At 38.1% G+C, this 14299-nt stretch overlaps 1 protein-coding gene across 13 annotated transcripts in view; it reads left to right on the forward strand.

The window, feature by feature from the left end:
- Window positions 1-14299, forward strand: part of epb41l2 (erythrocyte membrane protein band 4.1 like 2) — a 78967-nt gene that overhangs the window by 14206 nt on the left and 50462 nt on the right. For 5 of the 13 annotated variants that reach the window (XM_022189141.2, XM_022189145.2, XM_022189149.2 and 2 more), the window contains exons 1-3: window positions 5233-5468; window positions 11726-11946; window positions 12042-12227. In XM_022189141.2, the coding sequence (XP_022044833.2) occupies window positions 11740-11946; window positions 12042-12227 (393 nt within the window). In that variant the 5' untranslated portion in view covers window positions 5233-5468; window positions 11726-11739. Of the gene's footprint in view, window positions 1-2491; window positions 2516-5231; window positions 5469-7073; window positions 7450-11725; window positions 11947-12041; window positions 12228-14299 lie in introns of those variants that run through there. The other 8 variants (XM_022189148.2, XM_022189151.2, XM_051960561.1 and 5 more) reach the window with 7 other exon arrangements.

Here is a 14299-nt window from a genome sequence, read left to right on the forward strand (position 1 = left end):
GTCTTTGAAGCACTGCAAAAATTTATTGATAAACATCAGTAGAAAAATGTGCCCAAAAATATAAACGCAAGTAGAAAAACTATAAGAATAGAATGTGCATTGTATAAAGAAAATAAAAATGTAAGTATAGAGTGCAATGTAAATAGTTATGGAGTTATGTTTGTGTTGAATTTATATATGGATATTAGAATGTTAATGTTGTATTTTAAGCCACACTAGAAATGCAGCTCGGTATGATGTTAGTTCACTGATCTGTCCGCCACTGTGGTTCTTGATGTTTTTCAGAAACTACAGATGATGTATTCTGTAGATTTTGGTGTAGCTGTAGCTTTTCATATAGCTCCACCAACAGCCCAAACTTGTAAATGATCTAGTGAATTGGCGTTAAAGAGCCCATATTCTGCACATTTATGGGTTGATCATTTTGTTTTGGGGCTCTACTAGAGTACGCTTACTAGGGCTGGACCCGAGTATAAGAATACTTGAATATTTGGTCGTGACGGTGGTGTCCAAATATTAATTTTGAGATCTGAATATTGGTCAGTCTCCTCTGAACAGTTGATGTAGAGATGTGTCTGCTACTAGAACTCTGTGTGGTATTTATCTGGGCTCTAATCTGAGATGTTAACTTGTGATGCAGATGAACTCATCCTCGGCAGCAGAGGTGACTCTTTGTCTTCCTTATTTGGGATGGTCCTCATGTGGGCCAGTTTCATTATAGCGCTTAATGGTTTTTGGGGCTGCACTTGGGGACACATTCAAAGTTTTGCAATTTTCAGTTCTTAAAGTAATGATGGACTGTCATTTCTCTTTGCTTAGCCGATTGGTTCTTGACATAATATGGATTCTAATAGTTGTCAAATAAGGCTGTCAACTGTGTACCAACCTGACTTCTGCACAACACAACTGATGGTCCCAACATCGTTAAGGCAAGAAACTCCACTAATTAAGCTTGACGAGGCACACCTGTGAAGTGAAAACCATTTCAGGTGACTGCCTCATGAAGCTCATCGAGAGAACGCCAAGAATATGCAAAGTAGTGATCAAAGCAAAGGGTGGCTATTTTGAAGAATCTAAAATATAAAACATGTATTGGCTTATTTCAGACTTTTTTGTTTACTACATAATTCCACATGTGTTCCGTCATAGTGTTGATGCCTTCAGTGAGAATTGTAAATAGTCATGAAAATAAAGAAAAACCATGAAATGAGAAGGTGTGTCCAAACTTTTGACTGGTAGTGTAGGTAAATACCAGATAAAAACCCTTAAATAAAAACGAGGTGCTTCAGGCAGGAGTTTTTGTCAGAGAAAAAAATCTCTTTGGCATTAAGTTTGGACTTTCTGCATTTTCAGAACCTTTACAACAAAGCACCAGAAAGACTTTCATTCTTCCACCAGGCATCTCACTGTTGTGCTGTTACTTCCCTCAGGATAAACAGTAATAATACCTTAGGTTCAGCTGTAATTTACACCTTGTCCCAACTGTTTGTGTGTGAAGCTATTTTCATCATTTTCAGGTACTGTAGTCGGTACTAAACTTGAACAGTGCATGTACATCATTCAGCACTGTAATGCTAAATTGAAAATAAAGAAGTGTTTATCTTGGTTGCATGTGCGCTGAGGGGGATTGAGGTATGATGATATTACAGTACATCCTCAGTGTGGACAGTATATTATACCTCATAAACTGCATTGTAAGCCACCCAGACACTGCTCTCTTTATTGAACATCATGTACAAACATGCAGCTGGCGGCCATAAAAAGAACATTGTTTAAGATTCCACTGTGGAAAATGGATTATACATAATTCAAATGAGACGTAAGCAAATTATGTTACATATACAAATACAGGTGTACTCACAGGTGTAGAAGCTGTAAAAGTTACTGAATAGAATGTAAAAATAACAAATAGATAATAAAGTGCTTCACAAACACAAAATTATCAGGATTTAAAAGAAGGAAGACAAAAATCTAAATAATTCTGTATGATTGTAGTATATGTTTCTTTTTTATTTTTTCATAAAGGTTAATGTACAAATTCAGTATGAAAATAATTCATGCTTGGGAGGGACTTGGAGAGCCTTGTCTGTGTGATAAGTTTATTTAAGTATAAGGTTTGTCATGCAATTTAAAGGTGTGTTGCTGCATTTAGTGATAACATATTTAACTAATGAGTATAGAATGCTCTGTCTTGTTGTAAAAATCTTCCTTCTTCCTTACAAAACACAGATAAAGAGGTCAGGGACAGTTTCTGGCTGTAAAAACTGCATCATCATCTATTCTGCACATAAATGTTATGTAAGATTTCAAAGCGAATCTCTGGTCTTCTTCAAAACACATGTGCTCTGTCTGTAAAAGATTTATAAAGTAACATAATAACACCTGTTGCTGCTTTTACGAGCGACCCGGTTAGCCGAGCGCCAGGCGTCGGCACACATCTCACATTTATCGGACGGATTAGTGAATGTGCCTAAAGATGACTCATGTAAGTAAACAGGGAAGCAGCTCAACACAGGTGAGAAGAAGTGACATGCTAATTTGTGAGCGCTAATGCTACTAGCTGCAGTGTACATGCTAATTTGTTAATGCTGGCTGCAGCTAACACACGGTCACAGATGGGATGGATGCAGGAATCAACAGAATCAGTGTATAGGGATGCTCGTAGATGAAGATCTATTGTTAGCCGGGCGTCTTTCTGTGTTGTTGCATCAGTGAGGATGAGAGTCGAAGAGGAGCTTGCAGGAAATATCAGCTGTAAATCTGACGTGCCCTGAAATGGGTTTAGACACGGTAATAATCTCTATTGTCGCGTTTGCACTCGTCCACTAATCTGTATTTTTGCTGTGGTAATCTCTTGTCCCCGTGGGGATTTATTATTGTAGTCCATGAATGCCGTTGCTATGGTAACCAGTTCCTCCCCTCCCTCTGTCCCCCCCCCCCCCCCCCCATGATGCCCTCATAGAGCTGGGCGGGGCGGCCATGTATATGTTTTTATATCACGCTAAGAGTTGTCAGATGAGAACATAACACAAAAAAATCCAGTGAGGTGACGCGCCGCTTTTTGTTTCATTTGTACGCTTCTGCGATCACTCCTGAGTCTGTCCATCGTAAATTTTTATCTGTCGGCTGCAGGCTGGGTCAGGAAGTTGTCGTTGCTATGATGACAACCTTAAAACCCAGTCAGTCGGCCATAAAGCTGGAGGAGCTGCTGTGTGTGCGTTTGTGAGACACATGTGACTGCAATATGGTGTTTGAGGAGGAGAAAAGCACTCTAAATGGGGAATCCGGTCAGTAATGGAGCATATAAAAGTTACTGTCCCCACCACAAGGGTTTAAAGTCAAAAAAATCTGGAGGGTTGAGCATTTTTCTTTGCACATCTTATAAAGAGAAAACAAAGCAAAGTTTTGCAGTTCAAGAATGTGAAATAGCGGCTCAGCATTGTGGTGTTTTTATGAAGGACAATGAATGGAAATGGAGACTAAATAGAGATCCAAGCTAACTTTTGACATTAGTTACATTAGTGCGACAAACTTCTTCATTTTGTTACATGCAATGTTTTTGTTTAAGTCCCTTTTTTTTATCAGTTCCCATTAAGGTTATTCTCAAATCATTTGCTTGAAGTTTTATTGTTAAAAGCTCTGGATATTTGAAATGTCATCTGTGAATTTTTAGATTGATATATGAAGCATCTGCTGAAATATTTTTCTGTCCGTAAACCCATTTTCATTATGTTTTATTCTTTGCTCAGATGTTTGAGGCTATGTTTGACAGTATCTTAGGTTTTATGAAAGATAAAAGTGTGAAATTTTTAGTTTTATTTTAAACAAACATGTTTGCTTTACTTGGATTAGGCTAGCTACTAATACTTTTGTTCTGCTCAGTTAGTTGTGGAAAAAAAATTAAAATTCAATATAAATAAATGTCTTTTGTGCCAGTAACAAGTATGTCATATTGAATAGTATTCTCTTAATTTTGTTTTGTACTTGTGACGTGCAGCTACATTTAGTTTAGAAATGTCACTAGTTGAGTTCTGCATTATAATTTTTGGTAATGTGCGCTAAAAAATTGGACTCTTTGCTACAGCTTCACTTCAAAATATATATTTTAACTCGCTCATAGTTAGGGATTTTTTTTTTTAATGCACTAATCCAATTTTGCAGATTTGAAATCTATGGCGTTATGAGAAATAACAGTGCAAATTTCAGACCTTTTTAATATTCCTGACATATTGTCAGAAAAATCAGAGACAACGTTGAGAAAACAAACAAAAAAAATTATTGCTTTAAAAATATGATGATTTGTCATGGAATTGCCCCATAGATATTGGTAATTTCATGATGCATTATTTGCGTTTTATTATTGATTGTAAACTGGAAAAAAAAGGTGCAAATGAAGGCTTCTCTTTTGAGTTAAAGTTGACTAAATGTAGCTCTTAACTGGCTATAAGTACTAGTATTAAACTTTATTATGGTTTGAAAACTTGTAGCTCAGTTTTGCCGCTACTAGAACTAATTGCTTGGAGATATTGTGCTTTTTAAAATTCAAAATGTCGATGGTCTGACAGCCTAAGTGAAGTTTAGAGATGGAAAATGTAAGCCAGGTTGTTTTCTGAAGCTACAATTTACAGATGTTCCCTAAATACCTGGCATGCATCAGTACATTTATTCTGCTTTTTCACAGTCAATTAGTGGCATTAAAGTAACCCAATTATCTAAATAGATAATTATCCAAAATAGCCTGCCAATAGGCAGTTGTGCACAAAGAAGCCTCTAGTCTCCATCACTTACTGCAGCAGGAGCTCAGGCAGCTGAGAGACCAGAAGTTGTCAGATTTACTGGAGCTGAAACTGTGATTTTTATCTGCTTGTGTGGGCTCTCAGGAAACACACAGAGAGACCTGTTAAATGTCAGACGAACCCTTCAGCCAGTGAAAATGTTTAGTTGCACTTGACAGAGTTTTGGTCGAACGCTGGAGTTCCAGTCAAGACACCTCATTTCCTTTGGCCTATAAACATTATGAAGGAATATTGTGAAAGATTGTGGGTTGATGGAAAGCAAAAGGAGGGATTTTCATACTAGATGAAGTGAAGACAGAATTATGCATGAAGGAAATTGAGTTGAAGTGTGACTTCCACACTGGTGTCCATTAATAATGTGGTCCAGTGCAGTCGGAGGGCTCTCGGTCCTTTCCTTCAGTATCTCCACCCCCTCCTTCCCACGTTTTTCTCATTTTCTGCCCTCGTTTCTCCGAGTGATCGTACCAGGGGAGGCAGAGCTCCGAGGGAGAGAGGACAGGATGGAGGAGAGAAAATGGCAATGACAGTTTGTAGGGCAGGCATTCGCTGAGAGCTGGGAAGAGAAAGTGAAGGAAAGATATCAGCAGAAAGAAAGAGAAAGTGAGGAAAAACTGAAAGAAAATAGGAGGTGAGACGAGGGGAAGGGAAGCAGGGAACAGAAAGCAACAATAGGTAAGGCTAATAGTTATCAGTTCATTTAACCTCTCATTTGGAAAATAAGGGCTAATAGGAGAGATGTAACAGGATGTTGTGCGGAGTGCAGCTGTAAAAAGGGTTTATAAGCACCATAGAAGAAGGACATTTTTAATCTTGTCATCTGTGGCTGAGCTAGTGTTGTGCAACATCTTTCATGGTATGCAGATTATTTTCAGTGGGTCAAAACACAAGATTAGTTGTCAGCAAATATGGAAGCTTATAGATAATGAGGAAATAACTTACTAAGTGATCAGAAAACCCTCATTCTCTGAGGTTTACACACAAGTACCTTGACTACTGCTAATGCTAACTGTGCCTCTGAGTTTGCTACTAATCTATGGGATATTTTTGTGTCTGTTGAGATAATTGACTGTAGCATTGCAGTATAAAATGTACCACAACGTCCAAGTAGCACTATAAATATGCATTAGACTAGGGATGTGGTCAGCCAAACACAATATTGATGGACTGAAATCCTAGCTGCTCTTCATTGATTGTTACAGAGAAAACTAAATCTGAATGTTTTCTGTTGATGAGCTACTAGCAAATGTTCTGGCTGAAAACTTTATAGTTTAAATTGATTCCAAATCAACATAAAAAGTTAGTTTTTGCACCTTAACTCAATTAAACATGGTTATTTTTCTACTGAAATGATAAGAACAGACTCAGATTCATATAATTTCCTGAAAATATGATTATATTAAGTGGTGATTGCAGCAGAAGAACTATCGAGGAATAAAATGCAGATAAGTTAGCTGCTGTTTTGAGATGATCTGACATGTTGGTTGTTGAGCTGTGATACACAAACCGCTGTTTGCAAAGTTTGCACAGGACTTTTTGTCCATTTTTTAAAATTAAATATTTAGTTTAGTAAATATTTAGTGACTAAACTAAAATAGTTTAGTTTTGAAGCTGAGTAAATGTCAGAAAATCTTGAATAAGTTAGAACCAGCAGTTTCCATTAGGTTGGACCAGTTCAAAGTTGTGAAAACATGGGGGTGTTTACAGGTAGGATGTTCCTCCTGCTTCAGGAAATAATGGATTAATCCTAAAGGCTGTTGATGTAGAGCTTTTATCCTTGGAAAAGTAACACTGGAGATCGTCTGAACAACAACTGTTTTGCTAAACTGTACACATTGTATCCATCAAGAAAATAAGCATTTTGCAGTTAAATTTTAGGTTGTTGAATACTGTAGTCACTACTAAGGATGATTTTTGTGCTTTTTCACAGTCACCATGAAAATAAAAATTGCAGTCATAGCGATCATAAAAAGACGTTAAATTACTCAACTTTCAGAAACTTTGTTTTTATGTAATTACACTACAGCCCACCTCAAGAAACATCTTGCATGGAAAAATACTCTTCCTTTATGAAGCAGCAAAGCTAACAACACATGATAAAAGCTCTTGCAGAAGATGAGTTCATGACTCATCACGTTTAACCCACATTTGACCCCATTTTTACAAAACGTCTGCCACAACTGACTGACATCGGATGCTATAAAGATGTATTTTCCTGCCACAAAGTGTTTGACATGTTTATATGAAGAGACTGTAATAATGTCACTGCTATTGTTTATATGGACTGTGGGAAGAGGAGCGAGAGAGCAGGGAGATAATGCGAGTGGGCGATTGGAGGGGATTGAAAAGGGGCCCAAGACCAGAGATGAGTGCAGAGATTAAGGGGAATAGAAAAGAGGAATCCTGGGCCGGAGAGTAAATCAGAGAGGAAGAAAGAGAGGGTGAGTTAGAAAGTTGTGAGGGAGGCAGAACAAGGTTCTCGGTGTTGCAGAGAAGCAGTTTAAAGCAGGACTAAGTGGCCGTGACGAAGCTCCACTCGGATGCCAACTCACACAAATGCACACTGCGATCCAGTCAGCCCATTGAGAAACACAGTGTCTCTGAGGAGAAGTGGGAACTGCAGCTAGCGGACTTGTTTTGATGACTCTACTTGAAGGTTGGAGGAATGAAAACACAGCAGGCATCGAGCAAATCTCATGCCTCATGCACAGTGACAAAGAAATGGTTTTGGGACAAACTTAGGCTTGTACATTCATGTTTTTTGTCTATCTGTAATGCACATTGAATAAATCACAGCTCGATGTAGTAAAACTGACCATCCTTGGTGCTTTTACTGTGAAGGACAACCACTGGTATAACTTCATTGCAATATTATGGCATAAAAACAGCATCAACCAGTAGATATCTTAGCTTAAACTGAAATATATCCTGATCTTTTCCACAGAAGATGCACATTAGTAGGTCTAAAATACATGCCAGTGTGTATTTTTTGGTAAATAACTTCTGCTCTTATGAACCACTGTGGTAGATTCGGCATACATAACCTAATACTTGCTTTTTAGAGCAACCTGCTGAGCCTTTAACAAGATTAAGTTGGGCTGCACAGTTTGTCATGCAAATAATTTGTACATTCATGCACATGCTAAATAATTCTACAACTTTTTATTACATTCATGATTCAGTGGATTTTCTACACCTGCTGTTGATTTAACTTGCAACATTTGCTTCTTGTTATTCATGAAAAACTTACTGTCTGTTGACTTGCAGCACTTGCTTTTTTTGATGAAGAAAATGTTCTACTTGTCATCGTTAACTGTTATTTACCAAAATGAATCAAATTCCTTGTAACTTACTTGGAAATGAAACGGATTCTGATATGATGAGTGGAATATTAGTCATAGTTATGGCTTTCCATTAGCCCACGTATTATAAAATCACTTGGCCTCTACTTAGCTAAATCTGACATTTGGGAGCCTTATTTAACTCTTTCCAAACTAATTTATGGTCACACACTGTCTTGAAGTACATGTGCTGTACAGCTGTAATGATTAATTGATGTGTCATTAACTATTTTGAAAATTCATTCATTGGTTTGAGTAATTTTTTAAGTCGAAAAATTCCCTGTACAGCTTCTTAAATGTTAATGTTTCCTGTTTCTTTCCTCCTTTGTGACAGTAAACTGAGCATCTTTGCATTGTGGGTAAAACAAGACACTGATTGACATTTTAATCTAATCTATTAATCCAGAAAACAATCCACAGAATAACTGACTATGAGGATGATTGTAGGCTCCAGCTTTGTGTGCTGCAGTAACTGAGTGGAGACTAGAGGCTTCTCTCTGCACAAAAATCCATGAATAATTGCATCGTCTCAATGTTGATCAAATTAAGTGTGATTAGACTTTGTCCATAATTATGCTTCCCTGAAGCTAAGAGTTGCTAGTCATGAGCGACATTAGCATGCTGATAAACCCTCAGTAGCCATTTTGCAGCCACATAATGTATTTTTATGCACATTTTTCACACAGTTTTCACACTCGCCTTAGGTGCTTTTTGATAAATTTAAGAGCGTCGTTGGAAATAGCAACACTTCCATCTTCTGTCAAACAACCTACCTCACATGATTGAAAAGAGTAATAATGACAACACAAGCAGAATTTCTGAAAAGATGTTCAACTAGAAGCGCTTGGAGCGATTGCTCAAAAACTGACAGTGTTCTGAAAAACCTGCGGGGTGTAGCGGTTTTTTCTTGTTGTCGAATGATGTGGGAAATGTATTTAGTCAGGATTTTTTGACAGATACTGCAATTTGATTTGCATAGTTATTGTGCAGTACTTTCAAATTTAAATAAGTATTAAAATGTGACCGTCGCACAAGAAGGATGACATAAATTTGTGAAACCATTGACACGGCAGCTTTGAATCAGAAGCTACGTAATATATTGTATGTCCTAAATAGCAGCATTTGTAATTAGCCAAATGATTGTTTTTCATTTGGATTATGAATCTACTTTTTCTCTCAACTGTATAAACACTCTGTTCATTGGGAAAGATTGATAAAAGGATGCTATTTGGACACTTTCTGCAACTCTTGTTCACTATAGTAAAGATGGAAAATAACAGCAGCTGCGTCTCTTATGTTTCTTGTGTAATGTCACTGGGGTTCCCTCTAAAGAACATGTTTTTATTAACCTTTAGTCCACCTTTTCTACACACAGGTGCATGGAGTTTTATTGCCTTTCTAACATTTGCAAACACACCTCCACAACTCACATCTTCGTCCTCTTCCCTCCACACCTCATTAGCCGATCATGCGTAAGGAGACTGGTTTCTATTTTTACTCTGCTGCACTCTGCATGTGCGTCCTCTCTTTATTGAAGGCGGCGATGCAGCAAAGAATAAAGTCAGGGAAGACTGTCACAAAGTAAAATGCAGACGACGTGATGAATAATAGAATCAGAGCCAGAGAGACTGGCTGAAAACAGGCCGAGGAGTATGAAATGAAAGGGCAGTGAATGGCAGCAAGGGAGTTAGTGTGATTCATGTACAGCTGCTTGTGTACAAACACCAGGTAGATTTCCTGACCTCAGCTTCCCCTCGAGACGAATGCCGAGGTCGTGTAACGTTATCAACGAATTAGTGTCGCGCTGAATAAAAGCGTCCGCCGCTGAGAGAGGAAGTGTGTGGACAGTGCTGCCAAAGATATTTGGGTTGAAGAGTGTATATGTGTGCATGTGTGTGTGCTGACCGCAGCTGCAGGGTAAAACCAATGACTCACATATTAAGAATTGAGTAATTCACCCTGTTTTCCCTCATTGTTTGTGTGTGTGACTGCTTGTAACCAGCTGTTGACCCAGATGAAATTCATTGTGTGACATGATGACATCCTAAACTATTGTGTTTTTCTGTACTTGTGTCAAGAAAAAGGAGGCAGATCCAAAGAGCTAATGTTTCAAACAGCTATGAGCTCATTTGCTGGAAGCCAAAGGGCAGATTCTTCTAACTTATGTAACCCGAATACATTTAATTTTGGTGTTTTTTTTCTCTCTCTACGTAGCATACAGTACAATTAATCCTCTGAACTCGAAGCAGTTACTAGACATTTTTCAGCTTCTTTCACATTTTTTCCTCACTGAAGGGCTCATTTTTCAATGCAGTGGAAAATGTAGCACCTCTATGGAAACGGAGCAAACATGAGTAGATGTAGAATGAACCCAGAAATGTCTTCAGTTAAAATTACTTTTAAAAAACCCCCCAACAAAACAAAGGTAGATTTTTTTTTTTTGTAATGCTTATTTAAAGGTAATTAAAATCCTAGAATCAACATGTAAAACACTTTCCCAAGTGCTTACAGTTGTTACAATACTGGGGAAAGATGTTGACTTTACATACTATAAATACTGAGATACTTATATTTTTTAATTTGTCTGCTCTGTGGAAACACAGCCTGCAATTGAGCTGAAAAATTCCTCAATTTTTGTCATGTGACTGTTGGGTGCAGCTGAGTCAATCATGGTTTGTCCATTGCATGGAGAAGTGCAGAATCTTTTGCTTTTTACAGATTATGGTTAGAGCAAATGGTTAATTTTTTTTGCCATTTTTTAGAGTGATAGAAATTAAATATTACAATATGAAGCTAAGATTTGGTTCAGTTTTTCGACTGAACGACATGTCAAGCATGATAAGAAAACAGGAAATTCAACATTCGTTTTCTGTTTTGTTTTTTTTTGTGTCTAGCTTTGGTAAATGATGTAATTTTGGCAGTTTTGTTACTTTTTTTGAAAGGCAACATGCTTTTCAAACTTGCTTTTGGGGTTCAAAGGGTTAATCAATCTGCTGTCAACCTCCAAGTTTATCAAAACTACTTTGCAATTGATTTGCTTTGTATAATTTCTTGCAAAAGACCAAAAATCCTCTGTTGCAGCTTCTTAAATGTGAATATTTTCTGGTTTCTTTCCTCCTCTGACAACAAATTGAATATCTTTGAGTTGCGGACACAAACCATTTGTCATCTATGGCTTTGGGAAACAAATTGACATTTTTCACCACATTCTGACTTTTCAAAGATCGAATTATTAACTGATTAATCAACAGTAGAAATTATTGTTAATTTTTTTCTTAGTATGCTCACGTTTGAAAGAACCAAATTCATGACCATGTGGCTCATTTATAAAAGATACTCCAGTTGCATTCTATGAAAAATTTATATTCTTGCCCAAAATCTGCGGAACAGGCTCATTTTTCTTCATCTCTTTTTAATATACTCATTATTATTCGGGGCAACAATGTCACAGAATGTCATTTTCATTTGATTCTGGCATCCCTTACGATGGTAGTAAATAATAAACCCTTAATAAAATATATTTGTGGTCATTTTGTCCATCTGTATATAAAATCTAACAGCCGTCCATCACTGTCCTCCATCCCTCTGCAGGTTGACGTGTCACCATGACAACAGAAGCAGGCTCTGAGACGGAGGTGAAGGAGAAAGCAGAGGAGTCAGCTGCTCAGCCAGACCAATCAGAGAAGGCCGCGGAGGAAACCAAGGAAGTAGCGAACGCCGAGGGAGAGGAGAAGGAGAAAGAAGGGAAAGAGGGCAAAGGAATATCTCGATACCTGCCGACATGGCTTAAGAAGCAGAAGTCTCAAAGCCAGGTGAAGAGGAAATTCACACTGTTGTTAAATAATCATGACTGCGGCAAAACTGTAGCTATAATATGGATTTTAAATGTTTGATTTTTGTTGTTTAGACCTCTCCGACGAAGGAGGCGCCGCCCACAGAGGAGCCTGTTGCCAAGGTGACGCAGGAAGAGGAGGGGCCTGCCCCGGAAGTGAACGGTCACGCAGAGGAAGTGGAAGAGAAGGAGGAAGTAAAGTCGGAGCAAGTGAAGGAAAAGGAGGCAGAATCTCATTCCAACGCCAGTGCAGACACCGAGGTACGGCTCACGTGTAGCAGAGCATGCTGGGAAATGGTTCAGTTTATTTATACAGCAGACATTGATAACATAGTAGTGAGTCACATCAAAGCATTTCACCTTGTAGCATGAAGACCTGATGCAATTATTCAGAGAAACCCAACAAATCCGAAGTTTAGATTCCCTTTGAGCAGCCCTGTGGGAAGGAAAAGCTCTGGTTTACCAGAAAGAAACTTGCGTCAGAACCAGGTTTAGGGAGAGCAGACATCAGCCTCGAACAGTCAGGGTGAGGGTAAAGGGGGTTTAGAACAGGAGAGAAGATAAAAAAACAAGTAAACAATGCCTAAAAGAACAACAAACACTGGGGAGATTGTTGAAACCTTTGGCAGAACATCTGAGCTCAGGGAGCACAGATGTCTGCCTCGACCAATCAAGGTGAGGATAAGGGAAGAGACGAATTAAGAAGATTGAAAACAACAGTGGGGATGTTGGTGATTCTAGGTCTGAAAAAATCTACAACCAGAGATGCTAAACACAAATTACAGGAGAAAAAAAGACATAAAATTAGTTGCATGCAATGGTAGTATACAACCTTCAGGATAGTGAAAGAGAGTAGAGGTGCCCAGTGCATCATGGGAACTTCTCTAGGTGTCTTTTGAGGTCACCAGAGCAGCTGTAACTAAAAGCTTTATCAAAAAGAAAAATTATACTCCAAAAAGTCGAGCAAACGTTGGTCTCTTTAACTGTAGACAAGAAGTCTGATTTCAGCTGCATGTTTCAACACCAGAAGTCAATCCACCAGGAGCTGATAAAGCTGAAGCCATAAATGCAAAACCTCACCCCTTAAACCAACATTTATTTGGGGAACTAAACTTTTTTCCCTCACATTGCTTTATTACTAAGGGTTAGACGTGCACACTTTAGTTTGACTTAGCATAAAACTGGAAAGGGATGTTTTGGACATTAACCAACATTGCGGAGGCTGGATAGGTGTGGCACTTGACAACGTGCAAAACTACAGGCTACACCCTCCTACTAGTGAGCAAACAATGGCTGCACCTGTGTGGATGAACACCTTCACTCGATGACGTCTGCTCCTGTTATTCAAACCAACATGACGGCTCATTTGGAAACTTTCTTCTAAATTGCAGAAAATTGGAACTGCTGGACTTGTCTTGATTTTCGGTCAATAATAGTTGGTTTTAAAAGCATTTCTAGAGTTTCCAGAAGTAAAAAGTTGTGCTCAACAGTCCTGATTTGCATAAAGCAGCCTTGACTTTAGCTTGAATTAAAAGCAGCCAACATGGAGTCTGTCTGTAAGTGCAGTGCTACCAGAATGCATTGCATGGCTGCTGACAAAAAGTGGGAAGTATTTAATGATGGATCCTGTGAACACTTACCATTAGTGGCATATTTATTATAAGGATATCCATTTGTCCATAAAACAAATTGTAAAAATGTGTGTTTTCATCGATGTGTAGCGTTGACCTTCACCTCTAACTCTTAGCAAGAAAGCGACTATTTATCAAAATGTAAAATTGTTTCTTTAACAAGTCCATCTCTGACAGCAGACCATAGAGCTGCAACGATAAACTGATTAGTTATCAGAAACTAACCTAATTAGCAACTACTTTTTTGATGAGAAAAATGTCTAAATTCTGTGTTTGCAGATTCTTAAATGTGAATATTTACTGGTTTCTTTTCTCCTTTATGACAGTAAACTGGAGATGTTTGGGTTGTGGACAAAATAAGACTTTGTCATCTTGTGCTTTGGGACATTTTTCACTTTTTTCTGTCCGTCTGATCAATAAATCAAAATAATAATAACCGCAGTGCTTTGGTTTACCCGCATTGCTTGGCAGACTACATCCTTAAAATTACTGTGATCATTTTGAATTAAGACCATTAGATATGATTTAGAATTTTGGTTTGTTTTTAAAAAGGAGTTCCTCTTTCATTGATGATATTGGCTTTACATCAAACTAGCTATGATGGAAACACCACGCTGAAAACTCTCATACGTCATGCTGGTAAGACATTTTTTGCCAAAGAATATCCTCCCTTGTTTGCCAGTCACGTATTATGGTAATTTT

Source organism: Acanthochromis polyacanthus, chromosome 16, assembly GCF_021347895.1.
Source record: "Acanthochromis polyacanthus isolate Apoly-LR-REF ecotype Palm Island chromosome 16, KAUST_Apoly_ChrSc, whole genome shotgun sequence".
In the NCBI taxonomy this organism is placed as follows: domain Eukaryota; kingdom Metazoa; phylum Chordata; class Actinopteri; family Pomacentridae; genus Acanthochromis; species Acanthochromis polyacanthus.